Source organism: Erythrolamprus reginae, chromosome 5 (genome assembly GCF_031021105.1).
Source record: "Erythrolamprus reginae isolate rEryReg1 chromosome 5, rEryReg1.hap1, whole genome shotgun sequence".
Lineage (NCBI taxonomy): Eukaryota > Metazoa > Chordata > Lepidosauria > Squamata > Dipsadidae > Erythrolamprus > Erythrolamprus reginae.
In genome coordinates this window covers 102,565,715-102,578,591 of record NC_091954.1, presented here as the reverse complement: position 1 = coordinate 102,578,591, position 12,877 = coordinate 102,565,715, and the positions used below count along the sequence as shown (strand labels likewise).

The following is a 12,877-nucleotide window of genomic DNA, read 5'->3' as shown; positions in this document are numbered from 1 at the left end:
CTGAAGCTAACAAGACTAAGGACACTAACCAGATGAATACCTAGTAGGTATTATTTCCCCCTATTATCCTCCCCCCAAACTAAGTTGCTCCAGTGTGTCTTATACTCTGAAAAATACGGTACAGTGGTACCTCTACTTAATTCGTTCCGTGACCAGGTTCTTAAGTAGAAACGTTTGTAAGCAGAAGCAATTTTTCCCATAGGAATCAATGTAAAAGCAAATAATGCATGCAAACCCATTAGGAAAGAAATAAAAGCTCGGAATTTGGGTGGGAGGAGGAGGAGGAAGAAGAGGAGGAAGACAGTCGCTGCCCAGAGCAAAGGGAGCGCTTCTTTTCTCAGGGCGCTGGCAGAGGTTTATTCCAAGCGCCCAGAGAAAGGAAAATGCTTTGTTCGCTCTGGACTGCCAAAGCCTCCTTAAGCGCCTCCGAAAGGCTCCTCTGCAAGCCCAGAAAAGCCCGAGATGGGCAGGATTAAAGGGGGAATGGCAGGAAACTGGCTGGGCCTTCATTCCACTCTCAAATTTCCTGGGAAATTTTTCCGGGCTCGGGTTCTTAAATAGAAAATGGTTCTTAAGCAGAGGCAAAAAAATCTTGAACACCCGGAACTTATCTAGAAACGTTCTTAAGTAGAGGCGTTCTTAAGTAGATGTACCACTGTATTTCATTTGGCCAGGATTGAAAGGCCTTTTTAATTACTCAAATGACAATTTGAGTAATTAAAAAGGGACCCAGGGGAAGAGCCTTCTCTGTGGCGGCCCCGTCCCTCTGGAACCAACTCCCCCCAGTGATTAGAATTACCCCCACCCTCCTTGCCTTTCGTAAGCTGCTTAAAACCCACCTCTGCCACCAGGCATGGGGGAATTGAGATACAGTTTCCCCTCTAGGCCTTTACAATTTTATGCATGGTATGTCTGTATGTATGATTGGTTTTTATATAATGGGTTTTTAACTGTTTTTAGTATTGGATTATTGTCATACACTGTTTTATTACTGTTGTTAGCCGCCCCGAGTCTGTGGAGAGGGGCGGCATACAAATCCAATCAATCAATCAATCAATCAAATAAATAAATTAAATAAATAAATCGCCTCTCTTTTTCTTCTGGCCACAGCTTTCTTTGCCTGTAAGCAAGTCATAGCAGCAGCAAGTTCTCCTGGCATTCCCAGCAATGCCCAGAATTGAGTTAAAAAGCATTAAGACCGCAGAGGAAAAAGCACCCTCTGTGACAATTTTTCCAGCAGACTTTACCGGCTGAGTGCCTGCTACAGAACACAATCAATGTCTTCCACCGAGGACAAAAAAAAGAGAGAGAGAGAGAGAGAAAGAAACAGCGGCATTCAAGTTGCCCTTCACAGATTCCAGGTGTTTGGATGTTATTTATTCCTCCAAGTTGCAAGTCATCTCAAGATGTCACAGCCAAATGAGTCACTGCAGACTTACCTCCAGGCAGTCATTAAAAAGGAAGAGGGTGACCTGCTCCCCTCTGTCACAGAGGTCGTCCCCAAGTGCAACCGTTTCCAGGCGTTGAATTAGACATCGGTGAGACGACAAGAGGTTAGCCTATTGGGCATAGGAGAAGCTCATTAAAAAGAAAAAGTTGGGAGGTTGCTGCATCACCAAGAAATAATGATAAAAAGTAGAGAACCTTCTCCACATCACAAGACACACAAATTGTTATTGCAGCACAGCGCACCTAATAAGGGTCCTTAAACATGGAATAAAGTCTCATTCTTAGGTAAGGAATATATTGCATTTCTCAGGATTTAGGCCCCAGAGGAGGCTGGAAAATACTATTAACATAGAAACATAGAAGACTGACGGCAGAAAAAGACCTCATGGTCCATCTAGTCTGCCCTTATACTATTTTCTGTATTTTCTGTATTTTATCTTAGGATGGATCTGTTTATCCCAGGCAGCCCTTTAGTTCTGAAACCATTGACTACCGTATCTTCCTCAACTGTGAAATTTTGAAAACACTATTCTGCAGTGATTCTGCCCCTACCTGAGTAGGCAATTTTGGCACATCACTTTGGAGCAGCAGATGTCAAGGTCTTGGTTACCCAAGGGTTTGGTGCTCTTCTCTATGCTAATCAACATCTAAAATAAAGCCACTGGGGTACATTAGTAGAAGATGAATTGACTTCCAAATACTGATGAAACCCAGCTGTTATTTCCTGGGTCATGCTGAAGATTTATCTATTGTATCCTGCTCTAATCAATCTGATTCCGCAGAAAGCTTGAATCAGCGTCTGATGGCTGTTATATTATCTGAATGGGAAAATAAGCTTAGATTTAATTCCTCCAAGACTTAGCCACTGTACCTTAGTCAACATCAAAGAATATTGCTCCCTTGCACAACCACAGAATATGACTTTAGTGTCCTCCTGACCCATATACACAATTACTTAACAGATGAAAGTCATGGGGAGTCTTTCCCCAGCTTTGGAAGCTGCCTACTTATAAGCCTACTTAGACCTAGACTAGGGATCCCCAAACTTGGCAACTTTAAGACTTGTGGACTTCAACTCCCAGAATTCTCTAGCTGCAGTGCTAAACAGCAATAGCACTTTTTAACAGAGCCAGCATATTGCTCCCAGAATCCAGGTCTTCATAAATAATAATAATAATAATAATAATAATAATAATAATAATAATAATAATAATTTATTAGACTTGTATGCCGCCCCTCTCCAAAGACTTGGGGCAGCTCACAACATATATATATATATGTTATATATTAACTATTTACTATGTAACACTAATTAGTAAAGTTAATCTTTTGTGCTTGTATACACAAGAAATTTGCTATAAAAAATAAACACAAATACCATCTCTGAACAACAGAGGCGTTGTGCCCAGAGAGATTTTCCTAGCTCAGAACAGCTTTGCGCAGAAAATGTCTATGATTGTCTATGATTTCTACAGACGATCCTTGTGGGTATCCACCATTTGTTCTCAAAATTCTAAATTTGGAATCATGTACCCCTTTTACTCTCCGTTTTGCACAAATTCACCATTACATTTTTTTGAAATATAACGGGGTGCTACACCATTACTTACCGGGCAACCATCTACTTCATAAACAACATCGAAAATCTGTCTTTGACCTTCGGTCTTCCTTTTGTCTTCATTAATGTGCCTAGAAAGAAAGAAAAAAGTTTGGGAAAATGCTGGTGAAAAATGTGGGACCGATATAAATGCAAAAAGCAACTGGCCCCAAACTTGAGAAACTATTTAAGCTGATGATAGACAAAGATTAAGTTCCCTGGCTGTTCCCTCTTTTCTATTTTAAAATATGAGATTCAAAATATATCCATTGTAAGATAAAATCCAGGAAATAGTATCAGGGCAGACTAGATGGACCATGAGGTCTTTTTCTGCCGTTAGTCTTCTATGTTTCTATGTTTCTAATGAACCCTCCATGGAAGAGATCATTCGGCATTAATTTGAGTGATTTCATTCACTGTTTATATTTCAGCTTTCACTCGTTCAAGTTCTACAGAAAACATACCCTAGCATCTTAAGAAATGATAATCTCTTTGCATCACTAGCAGGAAGACTTTTATGAAATCAGGTATCCCTCATTACACTAAAGAGTAGAGATTAGAAATTGTGAGATTCCAGGAAAACTTAAGAAGATTCTTCTTTTTAGCCTGACTCTAAGGTTTACTTGGACTGAACTGCAGTTAGCAGCCATTCACAAATATCAAAACGATAACCACCTGCAGCTTTTAAAATATAAGGAAGGAGTCATCAGTGCACAGAGCTTGCCGATGCATTCCATATAGCTTATTAAGCTATGAAAACTCAATGTGTACTACTTCCAAGGTAATTTACAAGGGCATGGGCAAAATAAAAACCAAACAATTTTTGGTCTGAAGCCATCAAGTATTGAAAGTCCTATAAAACCATTTCAAGATGGTTTTAACTGAGCAAAAACAAAATCCAGAAAACATTGCTTCTTCTGTCTTTCCGTCAACACAAAAACTTGGGAGTGATTTTTCAAGGTGAATAGGACAAAGCTATGTCCCTCAAATCCCCATTTGGCCTCTGTGCTGGTCTACCCACTTCATACCTTCTAAGACAGGGTCCTCAACCCCCAGGCTATGTCCCAGTACCAGGCCACGGCCCATTTGGAACCAGAACGCGGAAGCTGTGCTTGCGTGAGCAGCTCCATCTGTGCAAACTGCGTGTGTGCAAATGGAGCTCTGCATTTGTGGCTGCCGCTCGCACAGGACCATCTCCTCCCCCTGCATAGTGGGAAATATTGGGGATTGCTGTTCTAAAAGATCTCCCTCCCATCTTTTCTCTTTACTACTCAGCCACTAATGTAACATAAAAACATAGAAACATAGAAGACTGATGACAGAATAAGACCTCATGGTCCATCTAGTCTGCCCTTATACTATTTCCTGTATTTTATCTTAGGATGGATCTATGTTTATCCCAGGCATCTTTAAATTCAGTTACTGTGGATTTACTAACCACGTCTGCTGGAAGCTTGTTCCAAGGATCTACTACTCTTTCAGTAAAATAATATTTTCTCACGTTGCTTCTGATCTTTCCCCCAACTAACTTCAGATTGTGTACCTTGTTCTTGTGTTCACTTTCCTATTAAAAACACTTCCCTCCTGTTGTGGTTAGCTCTGGCCCAGCTCCTGCCCCAAGGACTGTGGATGTGGGGGAGACATCCACATGCTGCAGGCCTGTTTTGCCCCCCCCCCCGTGGAATCTGCTGATGAAGGCTCCTCTGACCAAGAAGACATGAGTGACAGGGAAGAGGAGAGTGGGGCAGACAGCTCAGAAGGAGATCAATTATCTAGCTCCTCCTTGGATTCAGAACAAGAGTTAATGATACAGCCACGCATGCGGAGAGCGATGCATAGGCAACAACAACTGAGAGATTATTATCAAAGAAAATGAGGCCACCTGTGGTTGGGTGGGGCTGTGGTAATTAGTGAGGCTGCTATAAAGAGCAGCCTGTGGGTTTGGCCATTGTGGAGGATTATCTGATTGTTGTGTTTCGTGACTGCTTTACTGACTTTGACCTTTTGTGTGCTGATTTTTCCCCGCTTTGAAACTAAACCAGAGCAAAGTGTGTTTCACTTTGTGAAAGAAGAAGGACTGTGAATTGCCTCACAGCTGCAAGCTAAGTATCACAGAACTGATAAGGGACTTGTACAAATTTCGAGTTTGTTTGGAGACGAGTGCTTTTTGCTATACCAAAAGAGGGCTTAGTTTAAGTGAATTTTCATTATAAAGAACATTGTTTTGAATTTTCAAACATGTGTGTGTCTGAAATTGTATCTGTGCATTTTTGGGAGGATTCTACCAGAGAGCTCGACAGAACACCTCCTGGACCTTATTTAACCCTTTAATATATTTAAATGTTTCGATCATGTCCCCCCTTTTCCTTCTGTCCTCCAGACTATACAGATTGAGTTCATTAAGTCTTTCCTGATACGTTTTATGCTTAAGACCTTCCACCATTCTTGTAGCCCGTCTTTGGAGGGGCCAGTGCATCCGTTCCTTCCTGCAAAAATCCAAATTCAGCCTATCCCACCAGCTTGCTCATCTTCTCTGGCTGCCAATGGCTGCACACAACCATCACCAAGGAAACGTCCCAGTCTTAAGCTTCTTCCCTCCCCCCCCCCCCCACTTTGGACCTCCCCCTACACTCCCCGGCTTGACATTTCTGCCTTCTGTTCTCCAGTTCGTATTCAAAACAAAATAACCCCCAGTACAGTGATCCCTTGATTTTCACGGGTTCAAACTTCACGAAACGGCGATACCACGGTTTTTCAAAAAATATTAATTAAAAAATATTTCTATACCACGTTTTTTCCCACCCGATGACGTCATACGTCATCACCAAGAGTCACTTCTCTCTCTCTCTTTCTTTCCTGTCATTCTGTGCTTTAATCATTTTCTCATTTCTCTTTTTTTCTCCCCTTTTTTCTATCATTTCTCTCTCTCTCTCTCTACCTTCCACTCTCCCCCCTCTTGCTCTCTCTCTCTCTCTTTCTCCCTCTCTCTCTCCCTCTCTCTGTGAGAACGCCTACCCCACCTCTCCTGCAACCTCCTCGCTGATAGCTGGGACGAAAGCGCTCTCAGCTAAGGGACTGTGAGAGGGGCGGGGCGGGCATTCTCAAAGCGCTCAGAGCGGCTAGCAGCTGAATGAGGAGGATAAGAAGCCATAGCCGCCAGCGCTGCTGCAGGAGGACCCGTGTCCCAAGAAAGCTGGTGAGAGGGGCGGAGCGGCGAGGGGGACGGAGGCGCTGAGGGGGGCGAGGGCGGCCGACATTCAAAACAATCTTTGCCGGCCTCCGCACTTTCGTCGCTCCCCGCCCCCAACTTCAAGCCCGGCTCCTTGTGCGGCCATAGCCAAAAATGGTGTTTTTACTTCCGCATCTCTACTTCGCGGAAATTTGACTTTCGTGGGCAGTCTGGGAACGCAACCCCCGCGAAGATCGAGGGATCACTGTATTCTGATGCAGCAACCCACCCCTCGAAGTCCTATGTTCTGCACCCAGAATAGTTTGGACCCAGAAGGTTTTGAACATCGCTAGTCGTATGTTATATGGATTTTGAGACGAGCGTCAACTAGAGTCATTGGACTTACGTCATCACTTCCTTTAACGACTCAATGGCGCTCTCTAGGGTGGCCTTGTCAGGATTGTCTTCAGCAGTGTGTTTCTTGAGGTCTGCAAGGTTGAAAACAGGGCAACTGTGCATAACAACATTTCACGGGATGCCCTAAAAGTGGACTTTTCTGAGAGCCTGTCGCCACACGAATCTCTCTACTTGAATTCAAGAGTTTAGCAATTGAAATTAGCGTGCTGATGAGGCAGAAATCTTACAACCGTAGCTGTTCAGCTATTTTCCTAAGGGGAGAATAATTCAAATATTTACCAAATGCATTTTGATCTCACTCGCAAGTGGGGGGGGGGACCTCTTGAGCATGGGACTACAGCAAAAACTACATCAAACCTACATTTACCTCATTTACTTTCTAGAATTAAAAAATCCTGTTTTTTCAATGTGCTTCTGAAAGTTTAAATGAACTGATTTACCTCAAAACTCAAAACAGTGAACTTTAATAAGGTGTTCTCCCTAATCTATTGCATAGGATTATAAGAAAAAAAATAGGAAATGGGGAGTTATCCGTCACAGGGAATATGTAAATAAACAGAGGGAAGATCACAACACAATACAACAAGCAAGTGTACAATTGCAGGTTAAAAGGGAGATTGGAGAAGACAGAGACAAAGCAGAACATTCATAGCATGATTTTCCAGGCCTGCACTTTCTAGAATTAAAAAAACCTGTTTTTTAAATGTACTTCTGAAAGTTTAAATGAACTGATTTTTACCATCATTTCTCTCTTGCAGTTAAATATTCCTCCACGTGTTTTTAAAGTCAGTTTTAATTAGCCATTAGGGGCCTTCACATTAAGCACATTCTTTTTACAATTAAACCAGCCTGTAGTATTTTAAAGTATATAATCTGAGGCAAGTTAGGCCTAAAGGGTTATATCTGATTTAAGCTTGCAATTGCGATTGAAGAAGCTTCTGTGTTTCTTTATCTTTATACAACTTTTAATGTTTTGTCAAAGTATAAAATACAAAGAAAAATAAAAGAAAGCAATTAAGGGAAAGAAAACATGAAGTATGAGGGAAGAAAGTAAAAGATATTGACTTCTGACTCTTTATAGCATGGTACTGTTGTGGCCCATCTGCATCCCACACAGCTGATCATGGATTCTAAGATTAGATTAGATTAGATTTATTGGATTTATATGCCGCCCCTCTCCGCAAACTCGGGGCGGCTCACAACAATAATAAAATAGTAAATAGTAACAAATCCAATGCCCACCAATCTAATTACAATTTTAAGTTAAAAAATTCATAAAACAATCCCAATATATATAAAAAACAGGCACACAGTCAATCAATCAAATGGCAAAACAACATGGGCAAGGGGGAGATGTTTTAGTTCCCCCATGCCTGACAACAGAGGTGGGTTTTAAGGAGCTTACAAAAGGCAGGGTGGGTGGGGGCAATCCTAATCTCAAGGGGGAGCTGGTTCCAGAGGGTCGGAGCCCCCACAGAGAAGGCTCTTCCCCTGGGTCCCGCCAGACGACATTGTTTAGTCGACGGGACCCGAAGAAGGCCGACTCTGTGGGACCTAACCGGTCGCTGGGATTCGTGCAGGAGGAGGCGGTCCCGAAGATATTCTGGTCCGGTGCCAAGAATTGAGAGGAGGGTATGAGTTGGTATCCTTGGCTCTTTTATAACATGTGGACTTCAACTCCCAAAATTCCTGAGCTAGCATGATTGTCTCAGGAATTTTGGGAGTTGAAGTCCACAAGTCATAGAGGAGCCAACTTTGCCTATCCTTGTCCTAGGTCAATGTACCTGGAACCCGAACATGAGAGCGAGGTGGTCAAAGAGGATGTGGGGTCAGAAGCTGAAAGTAACCAGGGCCTTTGGCACCTCCAGAGGTGGACATGAGCGACTCAGAAGAAGAAGAATCTCTTCTTGATGTTAGGGTACGCAAAAGTGTCAGAAGGCATGAGTGGCTGAGCAAGAGGAGGTCTCTGCGTGAATAGATCTGTAGAACAATTGGCCACACCTTTTGGCTATATAAGGGTGAGCCACTTGACGAGTCACTGCAGAAGCCAACTTTCGAACATGCCAGATGGCAGCTCGGATCTTGGTCTTGGACTATTTATATTGAATAACAAATTGAGAAAGTGGAATCTTTGCCTCCGGGCTCCCTGCCAACTCAGAGTGAGTCATGTTAATGAGAGATGTGTGATCAAACAGAACTATTTGGGAGTTTGGCTTTCTGTTCGAGATTCTCATGAACAGCTAAGACCGAACAGACTTATTCCTTGCTTTGCTGATGCATTTTACACATTTAAACCTTTCTGCTACTAAACTATTAGAATTACATGTTTAAATCTTGTCAAATCTGTGTTTGTGGACCTATTTCTTGGGAGGGTTCATTGCTGGGACAGAACAAGTACAAGCTACATTACAACTTCAGCTTTTTACTTTTACACATTAATATATAACTAGCCATTTCTATAACAATGAATCTATCTAATCAACAAAACCAAAGGCAATGTTCCTTTTTTTTTTCACAAGCACAAAATCCAGAAGGGATATCCAAATATAATACCTAAATATATATATTCCCTTCTTAGAATAGAACAATCTATTTAACCATTTCTGCTTTAGCTTCCTTGCTGTTGAAATAGATGTTTCTTAATGACAAAGAACTTCAAGGCCCACATACTAAAAGAGCATGTCAAGTAGCTATTAAGGCGCATGCCGTTATCTATCTTAATTATAGTTCATAAACCTTACAATTAAATTAATACTGAAAATAAACATTGATTAAAACAAATTATTTACGAACGCAATAAACGTCATACGCCTGGAATCTATAGATGATTTTTCTAGTTCATTTCTTAAGGAAATCAGACCCGATTGGACTTACCCAGCAAAAATTATACCAAAGCATTCATGCATTCGATTTATATGGAGAGCTAAGTCACTCTCAATGATTCTAGGTGGCTTACAATCAATTAAAAAAATACAATATAAAAGGAATAAAAATAACTCCACATCCCTTGCCTAAAACAAGTCATCATATTAGTCACTTGATGGGCTCCATCCTCAGGCCCATTGGCAAAACCAGGTCTTCAGAGCCTTGCAAAGGGCAGGGATGATGTTCTTAAGGGAACGAGTCACCACGGAAAAGGCCCTTCTTCTGGGTCCTGCCAGATGTTTCTCCATAAGAGACGTGACCCACAACATTCCCTATCTTCCCGCTCAAGTGGGTTGGGTGGATGTAACCGGGAAGTGATAGTCCTTCAGATAACCAGATTTGATTTGCTCTACAAATGCTAACTCATTACTTCAACCCCTGGACAAAACAGCTACTGAACATACCATTTAGAAGAAGGGCAACACTGGGCAGCCTCTGTACTGGCCGGATAAGGAGTTCTGCCAAACTCTGGCGACCACATTCTGGCTTAGCTTGATTTATCTATTGAGAGAGAAGTTGTAGCATTATTTCTAGAAAGGAACCAAATTTTCTTTAAAAACAAAACAAAACAAAATTCTGCAATGTCAGTGTCTCCCACGCTTACAAGTGTGGTTAAGTTTGACATATTACATAGGTTGTTAATTGCTTATCTGGGAACCTTGCTGGAAGGTATTTACTAAATTATTATGTAAAAATGATTAAATCGGTAGTTTGAAAGCCAGGTCTTTCTTCACTGTTAATTTTATTTCTCATTCCCCGTTAATTATTTGAGTAGCAGGGGCTCTCTTATAATACTCTGTAATGCTCTCTACATGGGGCTACCTTTGAAAAGTGTTCGGAAACTTCAGATCGTGCAAAATGCAGCTGCGAGAGCAGTCATGGGCCTACCTAGGTATGCCCATGTTTCATCATCACTCCGCAGTCTGCATTGGCTGCCGATCAGTTTCCGGTCACAATTCAAAGTGTTGGTTATGACCTTTAAAGCCCTTCATGGCATTGGACCAGAATATCTCCGAGACCGCCTCCTGCCGCACGAATCCCAGCGACCGATTAGGTCCCACAGAGTGGGCCTTCTCCGGGTCCCGTCAACTAAACAATGTCGGTTGGCGGGCCCCAGGGGAAGAGCCTTCTCTGTGGCGGCACCGGCCCTCTGGAACCAACTCCCCCCGGAGATTAGAACTGCCCCTACTCTTCCTGCCTTCCGTAAACTCCTTAAAACCCACATTTGCCGTCAGGCATGGGGGAACTGAAACATCTCCCACTGGGCATGTTTAATTTATGCATGGTATGTCTGGGTGCGCGTCTGTTAGCATATGGGGTTTTTTAAATATTTAAATATTTTTAAATTTGTCTGTTCACTTATGATTTGTTTCTACATGTTGTGAGCCGCCCCGAGTCTTCGGAGAGGGGCGGCATACAAATCTAAGTAATAAATAAATAAATAAATACACTGTATTCAAAAGAGAAAAACAGAATGCCTAAACACTCTTATTTGTCCGATGCTGGCAAGAACAAACAAATAAAGCAAGCAGAATTTTTTTTTTTTTTTAAAAATGAGATATAGGTCTAGATCCAAAGAGATAATTTTGAGTCTACACCAAAACAAAATGGGCAAAATAGTGGTTACAATGTAGCATGGAGCCAAATATTACTGTATTTGTAAATATTACTAAGTTGTTCTGGATATAAAAGGTTGAGAAATTGAGGTTACTTTTCAGCTTAATAGCCTCAGAGTTCATCCATTTTTAACCCCCTGCACTGGTTTCTGATGTACACATAGGAAACGATTAGCTTTGTGGGGATTCTTCTGATGGGCCTATTAAATTAAATCATGTGAAAATCACAGGAAAAAGGAAAAACAAAGTAAAACGAAGATTCATAATGGAGCTAATTGTCTCTTGATGACCAAGATCACCCGAGGATAACTTGTGTTTACGAGGATAACTTGTGTTTACAAGTAGCTATTCATTCATTCATTCATTCATTCATTCATTCATTCATTCGATTTATATGCCTCCCCTTTCCGAGAACTCGGGACGTCTTACAACATATAAACGACAATAAAAACTTCTGAAATCCAATTAAATTTGAAAACTAATTGGTCTAAAACCGAAGTACATTTAAAAATCAGTCACTTCCATTTAAACAAGCATCCCTTTCTTTTATCGGCCAGGAGGCAAGCAGTTGATAGGCGGCACAAATGAGTCTTTAGACTCTTGCGGAAGGTGAGGAGGGTGGGGGCGGTACGAATCTCGGGGATAGGAGCTGGTTCCAGAGGGCCGGGGCCCCCACAGAGAAGGCCCTTCCTCTAGGTCCCGCCAAGCAACATTGTCTAGTTGACGGGACCTGGAGAAAGCCAAATCTATGGGACCTGACCGATCGCTGGGACTCATGTGGCAGAAGGTGGTCCCGTAGGTAATTATATTAATACCAATGAGACGGCAAACTCCTGACAGAGAAAAAAAATTGTCTGCCTTCTTGTTCTTCCTATAAGTGCAAACAAGAAATTAAGTCTAGCTTAATCTCCTTTAAAACACATTAGGATCAGGGGCCATTTATATTTTACACAAAAGTAAAGTACAGTATATCGTGTTATTCAATCAACGTATTCTGGGTTTTAAAGCTGCACCTTTTTTCCTTATTGCAGCCATCAAGACGTTATACAGTGGAACCCCGACATAAGAGCTGCTCTACTTAAGAGCAACTCGAGATAAGAGCTGGGAGGGGAGAGATATTTTTGTTCTACTTACAAGCCCAAATTCGAGATACAAGCGCCAAGGAGCTGTCTCCTGACGCCAAACGCTAACTTCCGCGTTCGGCTTCAGGAGACAGCTGCGAAGCGGCGCGCGTGTTTTAAAAGGTTGCAGCCGGCCTGGGGGGCTCGGGGGGGTGCTTGCAGCTTTCTTTCTTGCTCTTTTTCTTTCTCTCTTTTACCTTCCCTTCCTCTATTTCTTCTTTTCTTTCTCCTTCCCACCTTCTTCCCTCCCTCCCTCCCTTCACTCATTCCTCTCTTACTCTCCCCTTTCATAAGTTTCCTTGCTTCCTTCCTCTGTTCCTGTCCCTTCCCTCTTTCCTTCCTTCCTTCCCACCCTCCGTCCATTCATTCACCCATTCCTCTCTTGATCGCTTAAAGCCGGTCCCTGGTGCAAAAAGGGTTGGGGACCTCTGTCCTACAGGATTGGGTGGCAGAGAAGTTGAACATATGTAAATTTAAAAGTTTAAGAAAGTTTACAAGTTAAGTGAAAGAAACTTCATTATTCATTTATATGTACATGTACATTTCTTCATTAAAAACATGTCTTTCTGCATAATTTAGACTA

General features: G+C 42.0%; 1 protein-coding gene across 5 annotated transcripts in view; it reads right to left on the bottom strand.

The window, feature by feature from the left end:
* Positions 1 to 12,877, bottom strand: part of ECT2 (epithelial cell transforming 2) — an 81,904-nt gene that overhangs the window by 36,865 nt on the left and 32,162 nt on the right. For all 5 annotated transcript variants that reach the window (XM_070753647.1, XM_070753648.1, XM_070753644.1 and 2 more), the window contains 4 exons: positions 9,962 to 10,058; positions 6,622 to 6,703; positions 3,060 to 3,138; positions 1,440 to 1,559 (listed from right to left, as the gene is read on the bottom strand). In XM_070753647.1, the coding sequence (XP_070609748.1) occupies positions 1,440 to 1,559; positions 3,060 to 3,138; positions 6,622 to 6,703; positions 9,962 to 10,058 (378 nt within the window). The remainder of the gene's footprint in view (positions 1 to 1,439; positions 1,560 to 3,059; positions 3,139 to 6,621; positions 6,704 to 9,961; positions 10,059 to 12,877) is intronic.